Genomic DNA, 15,105 nt, shown 5'->3' on the forward strand with positions numbered 1-15,105 from the left:
TTGTCTGTCCTGTTAAGAAGGAAGATCCACTGACGTTTGTTTTGACTCGATTTATTTATTGAATTTATTACTAAATTTATTAAATTTATGAAAGAATTATTTTCTTCAGTTGTGTTTTTTTTTGCGGGGGGGGGGGCGGTCATGCATAAAGGCTTGTGGGATCTTAGTTCCCCAACCAGGGATCGAACCCGTGCCCCCTGCACTGGAAGCGCAGAGTCCTAACCACTGGACCGCCAGGGAACTCCCCAGATTTTTAAAAGTACAATCATTTATAGGGAGGAAGTGGTATCAATAAATTTAGGAAACTTTGGGATTAAAAATAACAGATTATTAATTCATTCAAGAAATATGGAATGCTAGGCACTCTTCTGGGTGCTGGGGGTAAAGTGATAGAGTCAACAAGAATCCCCTGCCCTCATGGAACTTATACTCCAGTGGGCAGAGAAAGACAGTAAATAAAGTAAAATTTGTAGTCTGTAAGATAAACTAACAGGTGTTAGAAAAACTGTAAGTGAAAATTTTCTGATCTGATTTTTATTTTTTAAATCTTGGTGTAGTCGAACCAAATTCCGCCACAGTCAGCAATTATTTCCTGAAGGTTCTCCTGGTGACCAGTGGGTAAAGCACAGGCAACCACTGCAACAAAAACCATATAATAATAATCATTCTGAAATGTCTGACCTTTTAAAAGCAAAGGTGAGTGATACACATTTAAAGATTTTCATAACTTTAGATCATTTGACTTTGAAATGTATCTGAGTTGAGGAATTACAGATTAACAGTTGTAGAGCTCTGAATTGTTAATCCAGGTCTCCTGTGTTTCTGACTTGTGATTTGAAGTAGGGATGAGACTCCTTAACCTTTACAGCTTTGGTATTAATCCAGTGTAGCAAGTAATATGAATTAACATCTGATTTTGGTAAATATGCTACCAGTGAAAGGTTCATTACTGTGTTGTATTCTGGTGTATGATTATATTACAGTTTATTTATCCATTCTACTCTTAGTGGACATGTTTGTTGTTTCCACTTTGGGGCTTTTACAAACCATACTGCTGTGAATATTTGTGTACATGTCTTTTGAGGAACATACACAGTTCTTTTGGGTATATAGAATTGGGTAGAAATGTTGGAGCAGTGGATATGCCTATGTTCTTGAGTATATACTGCAAACAATATTCTCAAGTAATTTATATCCCCAGCAAAATATATGAGAGTTCCATTTGTTCCACATCCTTACTAATTCATGGTATTATCTGTCTTTATTACTTTAGCCATCTATTTGGGTACCACTCTGTTTATGTTCATTCTTTTAAAAATATACTGGGTTCATCAAAATTAAAAACTTTTGTGCATCAGAGATCACTATCAAAAGAGAAGAGACAGCCCATGGAATGGGAGAATTTGCAAATCACATATCTAATGGATTAATATCCAGGATATATGGAGAACTCCTACAATTCAACTACAAATAAAACAACCCAATTAAAAAAATGGGTAGACACCTTGAATAGACATTTCTTTAAAGAATATATACAAATGGCCAATAAGCACATGAAAAGATGCTCACAATCATTAGTAGAATGCAAATCAAAACCACAGTGAGATACTATTAATACCCTCTAGGTATGAAGTAATAAAAATGTAATTAAAAAAATGGAGAATAATAAGTGTTGACAGGAATGTAGGGAAATTGGAACCCTTGTGCATTGCAGGTGGGAATGTAAAATGGTGCAGCTGCCATGGAAAACAGTTTGGATGGTTCGTCAAAACGTTAAACATAGAATTACCATATGACCCAGCAATTCCATTCCTAGGCTCATACTCAAAAGAATTGAAAGCAGGGACTTAAACAGGTAACTTATATCCCAGTGTTCACAGTAGCATTATTCATGATAGCCAAAAGGTGGAAACAACCCACGTGTCTGTCAGCAGATTAATGGATAAACAAAATAAACATACAATGGAATATTATTTGGCCTTAAAAAGGAATGAAAGGGACTTCCCTGGTGTTCCAGTGGTTAAGACTCCACGCTCCCAATGCAGGGGGCCCGGGTTGGATCCCTGGTCAGGGAACTGGATCCCTCATGCTGCAGCTAAGACCCGGCGCAGCCAAATGAATAAGTATTTAAAAAAAAAGAAAAAAAAGGGCTGAAATTATGATATGTACGTGCTACAACATGGATGAACCTTAAACACATGCCATACACATATGAAATAAGCCATACACAAAAGGACAAATATTGTATGATTCCACTTACATGAGGTGCCTAGTGTAGACAAATTTATAGACAGAAATTAACTTGAGGTTACCAGGGCTGAGGGACAGGAGGGAATATGGAATTATTTAATAGGTACGAAGTTCTGTTTAGATGATGAAAAAGTTTTGGAGATGGATACTGGTGGTGGTTGCACAACATTGTGACTATACACTGCCACTGAGTTGTACATTTAAAAGTGGTTCAAGTGCTAAATTTTATGTATATGGTACCGCAATAAAAGGTAAATACCAAGAAGAATGGAATGAAATTGAATTAAAAGTGTGTGGTAACATGAGTCTCTGAAAGCTGTATTTCCCTACCTTTCTTTCTTTAAATTAGCTTGTTGTTTTCAAGCTATTTTAGGAACTGCTTAATTTTTTCTGTAGGTAGATAGACTGTACATAAATAAATGTATTTTTATACATTTTAAAATAATAATAAAATTATTCTATTCACTGTTTTAGCTAGTCCTCTTAAATAGCTGTCTTTTTAAGACCTCTAAGGCCAAATTAATGTTTAAAAACTGTGTTTTAAGTTAAATTTAGAGTTATTTTCTAAGAAAATTAACTCGTTAAAGCAGTATAATAGCAAGATGTAAACTACTGCATGTTTAAGTTTTAGGTCTAAATTTAGGGATAATGGCCCAAATTTTAAAAACCAGTTGTCTGTATTATTTTGTATAGAAAGAGATTATTAATTTAAGAAATCCCTATTTGTTTATTAATAACTTAAAGCAGATTTTAGGGTAACAGTGATCACATCTGCTGCCTGTTTCCAGCTTTAAGGACTGTAGTCAATGTGCCTCAGTGTTCCCTCACAGAGAGGTTTTGTTTGGCAGTCACATAAGGTTTTCAAAGTTGTTCCTCTCCTTGCTCCCATTCTTCTTTAACTCCTCATGCTTGTAAACACAGTCTGCAAGCAGAAATGGCATAAGGCAAGAGGTGTGGAAAGATTCCTAGGGACCATTATATTTTCTATTTCATATCTTTTGAGGACTCTTGCTTTGTGAAGCACTGTCTTCTATAAGAAAATATATTGATAGTGGTTCTCCAGTGTTTAAGGAAGGTTTTTGGGGCGGGGGGCTTTGCTGAACTCTGATTCAACCAGCTAAATACATTCATAGGGGTATATTGTTTTATCCTATTACATTATGCTATATAGATTTATATTTTATTTCTTCTTATTGGAAAAACAGAGTCAAAGTATGAGGGGAAATGGCAGAAAACAGTATCAAGAGTCACCTAATCAAAAGAAAAGAACAAATGGGGTCCACAGCCAGCCAGGCAAGCAGCAGAACCCCTTGATGGTAAGAGTTAACAGCTCTCATGCTAAGAAGGCAGTTCACGCTTTTTAAGATGGGGCAAGGGCGGGGGCAAGGGCGTTGGCAAGGCACGTTGAATTGATATATTGACAGGATTTTTATGAACCTGCTGTGTGTGCACTATTCATCCACTAAAAAAATCTCTGCCTACTCTCAATTATAGGTTTATCACATTGATTCAAATGTGCATCTGATCTTTACTTTTTATGTGGGTATTTATTTATTTATTTATTTTTAATTAATTTTTATTGGAGTATAGTTGATTTACAATGTTGTGTTAGTTTCTGCTGTACAGCAAAGTGAATCAGTTATACATATACATATATCCACTCTTTTTTAGATTCTGTTCCCATATATAGGTCATTACAGAGTATTGAGTTCCCTGTGCTATACTGTAGGTTCTTGTTGGTTATCTATATGTGGGTATTTAGATATATTTTAATACTTTGGAAACAGTGTGTAGTCAACCCTGCTTTCTAGACAAGTCCTAAGTATTCTCTCTATATTTTTCTAAATAGAGTCTGTATTATTTTAATGAAGTTAAAAGTTTGGAATAACATCACAGTGTTTTTGTTTTTGTTTTTTTTTCTTCAAGTTGATAGAATTTAGAAAACGAAAACAAAACAAAATACTCAACAGCCAGTGTCATATTCATTAGACTAGGCTGAAAGACAGATTACGTGTGAGCATTTTAAGGCATTTACTTCCATTCTTTTAGTCTGTGTTCCAGAAAGTAATTCATAAACTGATAAGTCTCCTTGCTTATCTTTTCTGTATGTCCCGGTATTTCTTTCCTTTTTTTTTTAAAGATGTATTTATTTTATTTTTATTATTTTTTTGTATTAATTAATTTATTTATTTTTGGCTGTGTTGGGTCTTCATTGCTGCACGCAGGCTTCCTCTAGTTGCAGCGAGCAGGGGCTTCTGTTCATTGTGGTGTGCGGGCTGCTCATTGCGGTGGTTTCTTTGCTGTGGAGCATGGGCTCTAGGTGCGCGGGCTTCAGTAGTTGTGGCTTGTGGCCTCAGTAGTTGTGGCGTACGGGCTTAGTCGCTCCGTGGCATGTGGGATCTTCCCGGACCAGGGATCGAACCTGTGTCCTCTGCATTGGCAGGCAGATTCTTACGCACTGCACCACCAGGGAAGTCCCAGTCCTGGTATTTCTATGTTGAATTTTCTTATTGTATCTTCACCTATTTTTCTTTCTTTAACAGTGGGTGAAAATAGTAATTTCAAGTTTTTAACAAAAGTATTTTCCTTGAATTCCCTAGGTGCTGTTGATTTAACTTGGGGTGTATTGATTCCACTAGCAAGCACATGTTAAAGATCAGTTTACTGTTAGACTACTTGCCCTTTACTATTATTGCACTCCACTCTGGTATAAATAGTGACAAGAACAAAGAAGAGTCTTAATAGATGGTCAGAAGGCTTTTAATCTAATTCAACATCTGTCCCTAACAAAAGCTGGACAGATTAAAATGATAGTACTATAAAAATGTTAATTCTCCTCAAATTAATACATAGATTTAATTCAATACCAATCAGAATCCTTGATTTTTTGGGGGGAACTTCACAAATGACTCTCATATTTGTCTAAAAGAACTTGAATAAATTTTTTGAAAGTTCTTAAAGTTAATGATGGAGAACAAGTATATGAACAGCTTATAAGGGAAGAACTAAAAGTGACTGATAAACGTATAAATGCGTAATCAAAGAAGGTAAATTAAAACGGGATGCCACTTTTCCTCATTAGATTGGCAAAGATGAAAAGATAGCCACTTATATATTGTTGAGAATATTGAGAACACTTTAAAATTGCTAATTGGTACAGCCTCCTAGAGAGTAGTTTGGCTATATTGAAAGCCTGAAAAAGTTCTTACCTTGGTTCCCTAGAAGAGAAATTTAAAGAATATTCACTCCATTGCTTTTTTTTTTTTTTTTAATTTATTTATTTTATTTATTTATTTTTTGGCCGCATTGGGTCTTTGTTGCTGCGCTTTCTCTAGTTGCGGTGAGCGGGGGCTACTCTTTGTTGCAGTGCGCAGGCTTCTCATTGTGGTGGATTCTCTTTGTTTCAGAGCACGGGCTCTAGGCACACGGGCTCAGTAGTTGTGGCGCACGGGCTTAGTTGCTCCGCAGCATGTGGGATCTTCCCGGACCAGGGCTCGAACCCATGTCCCTGCACTGGCAGGCGGATTCTTAACCACTGTGCTACCTGGGAAGCCCCCACTCCATTGCTCTTAATTATGAAAACATGGAAACAATCTAAATATCTAAGAAGATAATATTAAATGCAATATTGTAGATCTATGCCATAGACTACCATGTAGTCATTGAAAGTGATGGTGTAGATTTGTATTTATTGAAAAAGGAATATGTTCATAGTATATTCATTTAAAAAGTGGGTTGTATCCTTTTTGACCCACCTCCTAGAGAAATGGAGATAAAAACAAAAATAAACAAATGGGACCTAATGAAACTTAAAAGCTTTTGCACAGCAAAGGAAAACATAAACAAGACAAAAAGACAACCCTCAGAATGGGAGAAAATATTTGCAAATGAAGCAACTGACAAAGGATTAATCTCTAAAATTTACAAACAGCTCATGCAGCTCAATATCAAAAAAGCAAACAACCCAATCCAAAAAGGGGCAGAAGACCTAAATAGACATTTCTCCAAAGAAGATACACGGATTGCCAACAAACACATGAAAGGATGCTCAACATCACTAATCATATGTATAGCTGATTCACTTTGTTATAAAGCCGAAACTAATTACACCATTGTAAAGCAATTATACTCTAATAAAGATGTTAAAAAAAAAAAAAAAAGATCCTGCAGGGCAAAGGCAAAAAACTACAATGAGGTATCACCTCACACTGGTCAGAATGGCCATCATCAAAAAATCTACAAACAATAAATGCTGGAGAGAGTGTGGAGAAAAGGGAACCCTCTTGCACTGTTGGTGGGAATGTAAATTGATACAGCCGCTATGGAGAACGGTATGGAGGTTCCTTAAAAAACTAAAAATAGAACTACCATATGACCCAGCAATCCCACTACTGGGCATAAACCCTGAGAAAACCATAATTCAAAAAGAGTCATGTACCGCAATGTTCATTGCAGTTCTGTTTACAATAGCCAGGACATGGAAGCAACCTAAGTGTCCATTGACAGATGAATGGATAAAGAAGATGTGGCACATATATACAATGGAATATTACTCAGCCATAAAAAGAAACTAAATTCAGTTATTTGTAATGAGGTGGGTGGACCTAGAGTCTGTCATACAGAGTGAAGTAAGTCAAAGAGAAAAACAAATACTGTATGCTAACACATATATATGGAATCTAAAAAAAAAAAAAAGTGGTTCTGAAGAACCTAGGGGCAGGACAGAAATAAAGATGCAGATGTAGAGAATGGACTTGAGGACATGGGGAGGGGGAAGGGTAAGCTGAGATGAAGTGAGAGAGTGGCATGGACATATATACACTACCAAATGTAAAATAGATAGCTCATGGGAAGCAGCCGCATAGCACAGGGAGATCAGCTTGGTGCTTTATGACCACCTAGACGGGTGGGATAGGGAGGGTGGGAAGGAGACACAAAAGGGAGGAGATATGGGGATATATGTATATTATAGCTGATTCACTTTGTTATAAAGCAGAAACTAACACACCTTGTAAAGCAGTTATACTCCAATAAAGATGTTAAAAAAAATAAAAAGTGGGTTATAGAATACTATGTATAGAATAATTCTGTTTGTTACATAATTATATGAAAATACATTCACACGTATCTTCATAGAAAAAAAGCTGGAAAGAGGTACTGGAATGTTAATAGTAATTATCTCTGGGTTGAGAAATTTAATGAATAATTTTCTTGTTTTCTGGTGTTTCCATATTGTATGTGTAATCAAGAACTAAAAACAGTTTTAGGCTTAAAAAAATAAATTAAAAATAAAATTAAAAATACCAGTGCAAGGTGGGCATGGTGATTATATGGTTTAATTCTCTTCCTGAGAAATTTGATAGTATATCTCCTTATTTATAATTGAAATAAGTGGAGATGGTATGTTGTGTGTTTGTGTTTTTTAATAGAAATGTGAAAAAAAACTTCATCCACGAAAGCTTCAGGATACTTTTGAAACAGGCAAGTCATTTTCTTTTTAAAATTTCTGCTGGTTGGGATTCGGTTTGGTTTTGAAGTAACCTTGATTTTAGTGGTGCATGATGAACTGTGATAGATAAGCTGAAAGAGTTGTACATGGTCTATAGAGAGAGAGTTCATATATATGGTCAAGTTCTCTAAATATGAAACTGGCTAAAATAAATTTATTTAAATTATTTGCCCTTTCACTGTGCTATTTCTTTTGTGAATGTGAAGCCTTGGTGCTGTGCATGAATATTGTAAATAAATAAATAATTGCTTAAGGGTTAGACAGGGAGTAGACCCAAGTAATATAATGGTGAGGAGAAACCTCATTCTCACATATATGTCAGGGGAGTGCTAACTTCAGAAGGGAAACATTTCCCCCTTACTTGAGGTAATGATCAACTTGTTAAGATGGTACTAAGGATAGCTTTTATTAAAATGACATTTGGAACTTCTCCATCCTCAGTTATGAAGAGTAGGTGTGTGATCTGATTTGGAAGGTAATGTTGAGGAATGTAGAAAGCTCTTTGTAAATACTGATTTAGTAGATGTCATTTGGAATTGCAATAGGCTATTTTTTTCTTCGGTGCTATTTTGAATGGTATGAAATTCCCTGTGCAGTAGGTAAGCATTTATTTACCATCTAGATTTAAGGCTTTCATATAGAAAACTCTTAAGAATTGAGAAGCATTATAATTATATTTTCTTGCATTACTGTTTATGATTTAAGCAAGATAGAAGCTGTTTTAAAAGAGATGCTTTGGGGACTTCCCTTGTGGTCCAGTGGTTAAGACTCCATGCTTACAATGCAGGGAACGTGGATTCGATCCCTGGTTGGGGAATTAAGATCGTACATGCCTGCGGCACGGCCAAAAAAAAAAACAAGAGAGGGCTTCCCTGGTGGCGCAGTGGTTGGGAGTCCGCCTGCCAATGCAGGGGACACGGGTTCGAGCCCTGGTCTGGGAAGATCCCACATGCCGCAGAGCAGCTGGGCCCGTGAGCTACAATTACTGAGCTTGTGCGTCTGGAGCCTGTGCTCCGCAACAAGAGAGGCGGCGATAGTGAGAGGCCCGCACACTGTGATGAAGAGTGGCCCCCACTTGCCACAACTGGAGAATGCCCTTGCACAGAAACGAAGACCCAACACAGCCATAAATAAATAAATAAATAAATAAATAAAATAAAATTTAAAAGAATAAGGCTTTAAAAAAAAAAACAAAAAACAAGAGAGAGAGAGAGAGATCCTTTAACCCTGTTTTGGAAAATTAAGTGTAAGAAGAAGTTGGAACTGTCATTAAGTTATGGGGGTAGAATTCCTCTTAGTTGGACTTTTCTATCCACCTTAGGTGGTGTGGGCATGATAGGCTGATAGTTGAAGTAATGTAACTTCAGAAATCAATTATTTCAGAAAATCTTTAAAAAGCCATATGTTTAGGAACATTAAAGAAGGCACACTAATGTATATCCAACTTAGTTGGGCATGATTCAGATATATAAAATTTTGAGTTGTCTTGAGAAGGAAGTATAAAAGTGTTCTTATCCTGGGAAACCTCATATCAGACTTTATTTCGGCCTCAACCTTTTGGTGTCTATTCCAAACCTAGTTTCCTGGTCACGTCCCTGTTCTACTTTAAGGGGGGAAAAAAAAAGCCCTGATAAGTTGGAGTTCTGTTGTACTATGATTTTGAAAATTTGGATTTTTCTTTAGGTTGACATATTCCCTGAAGATTTGATAACCTCCAGCTTTATTTTTCTAGAATTGGAATCTTTACAGATCTTACATTGTAATTGTAATCTTTATAATGTTTACATTTTGATCTCTGTCAAGAAGCTCCCCTTATGTTGGCACAAAATACAAATATAGGTGGTAAACAAAGGTATGCACATTTCTTAAAAAACTTAATTTACTTTTGGCTGTGTTGGGTCTTCGTTGCTGCACGCGGGCTTTCTCTAGTTGCGGCGAGCAGGGGCTACTCTTCATTGCAGTGCACGTGTTTCTCATTGCAGTGTCTTCTCTTGTTGTGGAGCACGAGCTCTAGGCGCACGGGCTTCAGTAGTTGTGGCACATGGGCTCAGTAGTTGTGGCTCGCAGGCTCTAGAGCGCAGGCTCAGTAGCTGTGGCGCATGGGCTTAGTTGCTCCATGGCATGTGGGATCTTCCTGGACCAGGGCTCGAACCCGTATCCCCTGCTTTGGCAGGCGAATTCTTAACCACTGCACCACCAGGGAAGTCCCTAGGTATGCCCATTTTTGAAAGCAGGTGAATATTAAGGGTCTTAAAATAAAGGCTGAGATTAAGATATTGAATGTTTGTTTGGAATAAGCAATAATAGATTAGAAATACACTTGAGTACCAGTTTAGGGAAAGGAAGATATCTTGGTGGTTCTACTTAGGTTAGATTTAGAGTGTGGGGAGATGAATATATACTGCACGTGAATTCCTTTATAACAAAAGGTGAAGGGCAGGATTTGATTTCTTACTAAGTTACTGAGCTTATTTATTTTGTTTTTTAAGCAGATGCTGTATATGACTTACCTTGCTCCGGTGAAGACCAGTTGCTAGAACATGCCGAGGGCCAGTCTGTGGCATGTAATGGACGTTGCAAGTTCCCCTTTTCATCCAGAGCCTTTTTGAGTTTCAAGTTTGACCATAATGCTATAATGAAAATCTTGGACCTTTGATAGCAACAAATGTGTTGTGGAAATCTCAAGATCAGAGACTTGTTGCATTTGAGTGGGTGTCTCTTTGAGCCTTACCTTTCTCAGGTGTTTTAAAGAAATGCAGGGAGGCAGTGATGTTTCTGAAGAGATATTCTATGTGCAGAAGAGAGAGTAGAAAGAAACATGAGTTTGCACTGTAAATGCAGTTATAACTTTTTATACATACGTACCTTTTCAGTGTTTGGCTAATGAATTTAAGTTGCTTTTTATGAGGGCATTTTTTTCTGTGTGATTATGGTTTTTATTTTGTATTCTGGTCAAGAAAATAGTGTTTGAGTCATCACTAATAGCTAAGTTAATGGGAATGCTCCATCAACCCATTACAGTGATTGTATTGATAATACTAGTTTCCTTATATTGAAAATTTTAAAAGAAACTTAAAATACACAGTTATTAAATGAATACAAGAGCTGAAATGTCACAGAAGTCAAGATTGCAGGTCATCTGCTTTGGTGGCATTTTGTGCCTATCTCTGCTTCTAACCACTTAGGCTGTCTAATCCTCCTCTGCTAGGAGTTTTTTTAAGGTTTTATTTAGAGTCAGCATCTGCTATATAATGTTCATGTCCAAAATGAACTCTCAGCACTTCATTAAAGGACAAAGTCCTCAGCCTGGAGAGGGACTGAGTTGGTTGGGCAGGGAGTTGATGCTCTGATTTTGAATTGTGCTGTGTGCAGTCAGTGAACCTGGGAGACCGCGAAGAGAGGGTAGTGGGGAGAGAGCACGGGGGCTGGGACCCGGAAACTGCTTTGGTCACATCTGCACCATCCTGCTGCCAGCCCCTTAGTATCATATGATGCTTTTGTTCTTGTGAAACTTTATTCTGTATTAAGTTGTGTAAATATGTATGGAATACTGACATTATTAGGTTTTACATTGCATCTCAGTGTTGATCTCTGGAAACTGATGTTATATTAGGTTCCAATTTGCAGTAGTAGCAGAGACTGACACACTTTTATTAGCATGAAGCCCCTAGATGATGGAGCCAAAGGGAAGGGTATGCAGTTTACCCAAGTACAGATAAAGCATTTCACTAGGGGAGGATCAGAACGCGGCAGTAACGTGTAATTCACTCCTAGGAATGTATTTTGCTCCTTTAGGATTCTTAAATCCAAATAAGGATGGCAGTGCCCATTTAAAGAAGGATTTTAGCTATATAATTGAGGACAATCACCAGGGCTTTAAGGGGCTTTAGTGTTTGGGCTGCTTCTAACCTCATTGAAGGTGTTTCTTTCGGGGTTGGGGGGAAAGTGTGAGCATATGCGTGCGTGTGCTTCTGTCATGTGGGTTTTAAAAATCTTTTTTACATGTGGTATCCACAAAATATATCTCTGCTTGTAAATTTTATTGTAGAAATCTTTATTCTGTATAGATAGCCTATTTAATAGGGGTTCTATTTAACCCGGTGGGACTTTCAAAAGAAGTGCTATTGTAAGGAGTTCACTTGGTATTAATTTGCTTTAGCTTTTCAATGGCTTGATTTTAAAGGAGAAATTCTATTTATTAATACAAGTGTCACCCTCCTGGTGCTAAGCAGGATAATTCAGTTATAGCAGTGTGTTTAGAATTAGGTTATTCACAATCCTGCGTCTTTTAATGTGACAAATTTGTGAATCCTTCTGTGACCTTTTAAAAATGCATTATATGATTGCATTAGGAAGCTCTTAACTGTTTTTTTCCAAAAATACAGCTGCTTTGCTTGGGTCTCCTTGAGCCATATTTTTAGTTGGTCCCAGCATTCCAGACTTCTGTTAAATTATGAACAGAAACAGTGAAAACTGTTTGCCTGGCAGGTAAATCATTTTCACTCATTTACTGCCATCTGGAAACTGTTTAATTTTTAGTGATTTTCTAGGGGTTTTCCCTTTTTAAGTGAGTGCTTTGGTCAGTCTTTCTGGTGCCTCGAGTTGGAATTTTCAGCTCTCGATACTAAAGCAGAAGAGATTAGTTACCAGAAGTATGGCCTCTAATGGTGTTGAGCCTTTTCAAGAACCAATAGATTATCTCTTTTCGATAATGGTAGTTTAACTATGGTTAAATATTATTGCTGTTGTGCTGCTTCATTTAATGCACTGTGGGTGGAACAAAATAAGGGTATTGTTGGAATGGAACTTTGGTAACTTGAGGCTTTTAGCTCTCTTGACAGTTTGAGATTTTAAAAAATGTTAAAAGATGTGATTTAAAGTTTATGTGTGTGATGTGACTTAACTATGCAGAAAATGTATAAGTTGGATGTACATGTTTTATGTACTTCTGCTATACTTATTCCCTCAGACCTGTGTATTAAGTTTCTCAGTGTTCAGGTTACCTTGAGAAAGGCCATGCTTAGCACAGAACTAGCTTTCTCGATTGAGAAATTTTAGCATGGTTTGAAGAAATCAAGTGATAAAGGAGAGTGCTGAATATGCAGTACTTTACCTGTGTGCAGCGATTGAAGAAACGAGATGGGAAAAGTGTTGGGTTGGCTTCATTATGTTTTACGTCTTTGAGAGAACAGGTCTTTTGAATCCACTTTTTCAGTGTTCTTATGTTCCAGCCTTATATGTTCCAAGGTTCAGTGCACTGTGAATCTTTTATTTTTTAAAATTTCTTAGGTGCTTTTATGTGTAACTGTAATGATTTGTAAGACGTTCAATGAATTGTTTTTGTACTTAACCATTGTAATCCAGAAGATAGGGGTATGGTTTACATGCTTTCACAGATTTTTGTTCAGAAATAGCAAATGAATGGTTTTAGGATTACCAACAGTGAGGCTCTCCTGAGACATGAGCATTTGGAGAAGTCCGAGAACCTAACAGAGCTCTTCTAGCATGGGTGAAATTTGAATGAAGATGTTTGAAAATTAAGTTGGATTTTCATGGTTACATATAAAGGTGAGTGTCCTGTGCTGTAAAGGAATGGTGGTCACTGCTTGCTGCTTTGAACTTGGATATCCTTATTTTTCTATTACATATCAATTAGTAAGTACAGATGATGAAGATGTATAGCAAAATTAATTTTATGCTATGAGATTGGGTTGGTATTTTGTCTTTTAAGTCTTTAGTAATTTGTATATTAATATCAAAAAAAACCCCTCAAATCTAAGTGAATAGCATCCTTCCACAGGATTAAATTTTTCTATAAAACTTAATACATTGTGGTAGTCTTTAGAAAAGTTCAGGTCTGACTGCATGTGTGCATTAAAAAAATTAAAAACATTTCATTACGGATTCCCTCACCTTTTTTTTTTTGTTTGCTTCCAACAGTTAACTTGAACAGTAAGGAGCAAAGTCAGTTAAAAAATTAGACTTTCTGCCGAGTTATTTTTCTTACTCTGATGACATCTCTTGGCTTTTTATCTTTATTTTTGTACCAGTGGACCTCCCTCTACCCACTCAGAGATTTTGTATTGATTGACATCTATTGTGTCTTTGTATTCCCTGAGGCAGTATTTTCTTCGCATATTAATGATAGTTAAAAGGTCAGATTCGTTAACATTTTTCTGATTGAAGAAAAATAAGTGTTACCTAGCAATTCTGACTTGAATATTTTCTAGCCTGGGGAAGGGGGCTCACGTGTCACTGTAACTTTAGATTAATGGTGAGCAGGACAAAGTCTTGTTCCGTCTGAAGGTATCAATGCCCTGTAAGTACCTGTCTCTAAGTAAACGGGTGTTAGTAAGTAACAGTTTTGTTAAACTTTATTCCTGATCATTTGGTAAAGCCTAGAGTTCCTTAATTTGTATTCTGTCCTTAGACTTTAAGATACATTTGTATAGTTGCCAAGAATTCTAAAAATGAGATTATGATGGGCTTTCTCAGCATCTTTTTCTTCTTAGAATTGAGTTGCTCTTGAAGTTTGTACTCCTCTGTCATAAAGATGGCAGATTGCAGATGGACAGTGTAGGCTCTGTCTCATGCTTTCAAAGTAGAGTTCTGGATTGCAGTTTCAAAAAATATGATAGGTTTATTATTATAGAATAAAAGTGCCCTGAAGGAAGAAGATAGCTATAGTTGCTGGGCAAAGAAAGCATGAAGAAGAAATTTTAGAAGATAAAATCAATTATTGAGTGCTGTATGATGCACGAGGCTAGAAATGTGGTCATTGCCTAGCCCAAGCAGAGTCTAATATATGTGGCCATTACCAAGCGTTTTCTGGCTCTGGGTATAATTTTTTCTAAGTATGGTTGCCAAGCAATCCAGTAAATCTAACGTAATTTTTCTCACTCTAATGATCAGTGTTCGGGAGTCTGGTCCTTCCTATGCTGATTAGAAGTACACGGCTTTCTTACCGGAATACAACCCAGGGTACACACAGCCATAATCAGCTGTGTGTCATAGTCACTTCACATGGTAGCCATACATTTGTCCTAAATAGTGATCCTTTCCATCTAGTTTCCTGTTGCAGACAGTATTTATTACTGAATTGGTGGTCTGTAGCTAGGGAACATGGTAAAGCTACCTCCCCTGCCTGGCAGTGGACTTGAAGGGTTGGCTTCCACCAGTTTTGTTGCTCAGACTTTAACATAAGGTACAGAGAAGTGTAAACAAAAAACTACGATAAAGTATGAAAGTTTTATCTTGAGAAAACATTCATAATTGACTCTTTAATCTGGGTTCCTTATGAAATCACCAGTAAAGAGATTCCATTTGTCTTGGGTCTTCTGTTAGCA

At 36.9% G+C, this 15,105-nt stretch overlaps 1 protein-coding gene across 3 annotated transcripts in view; it reads left to right on the forward strand.

Moving 5' to 3' along the window:
* Positions 1 to 15,105, forward strand: part of DCP2 (decapping mRNA 2) — a 54,766-nt gene that overhangs the window by 34,738 nt on the left and 4,923 nt on the right. For 2 of the 3 annotated variants that reach the window (XR_014261911.1, XR_014261912.1), the window contains exons 8-11: positions 558 to 696; positions 3,456 to 3,566; positions 7,680 to 7,731; positions 10,252 to 13,327. Coding sequence is in view for 1 of the 3 variants with exons in the window: in XM_082455798.1 (XP_082311924.1) it covers positions 558 to 696; positions 3,456 to 3,566; positions 7,680 to 7,731; positions 10,252 to 10,415 (466 nt within the window). In the remaining 2 variants the exon portion in view is untranslated. Of the gene's footprint in view, positions 1 to 557; positions 697 to 3,455; positions 3,567 to 7,679; positions 7,732 to 10,251; positions 13,652 to 15,105 lie in introns of those variants that run through there. The other variant, XM_082455798.1, reaches the window with a different exon arrangement.

This window comes from Balaenoptera physalus, assembly GCF_965194825.1.
Source record: "Balaenoptera physalus genome assembly, chromosome: 3".
Taxonomy (NCBI): Eukaryota; Metazoa; Chordata; class Mammalia; order Artiodactyla; family Balaenopteridae; genus Balaenoptera; species Balaenoptera physalus.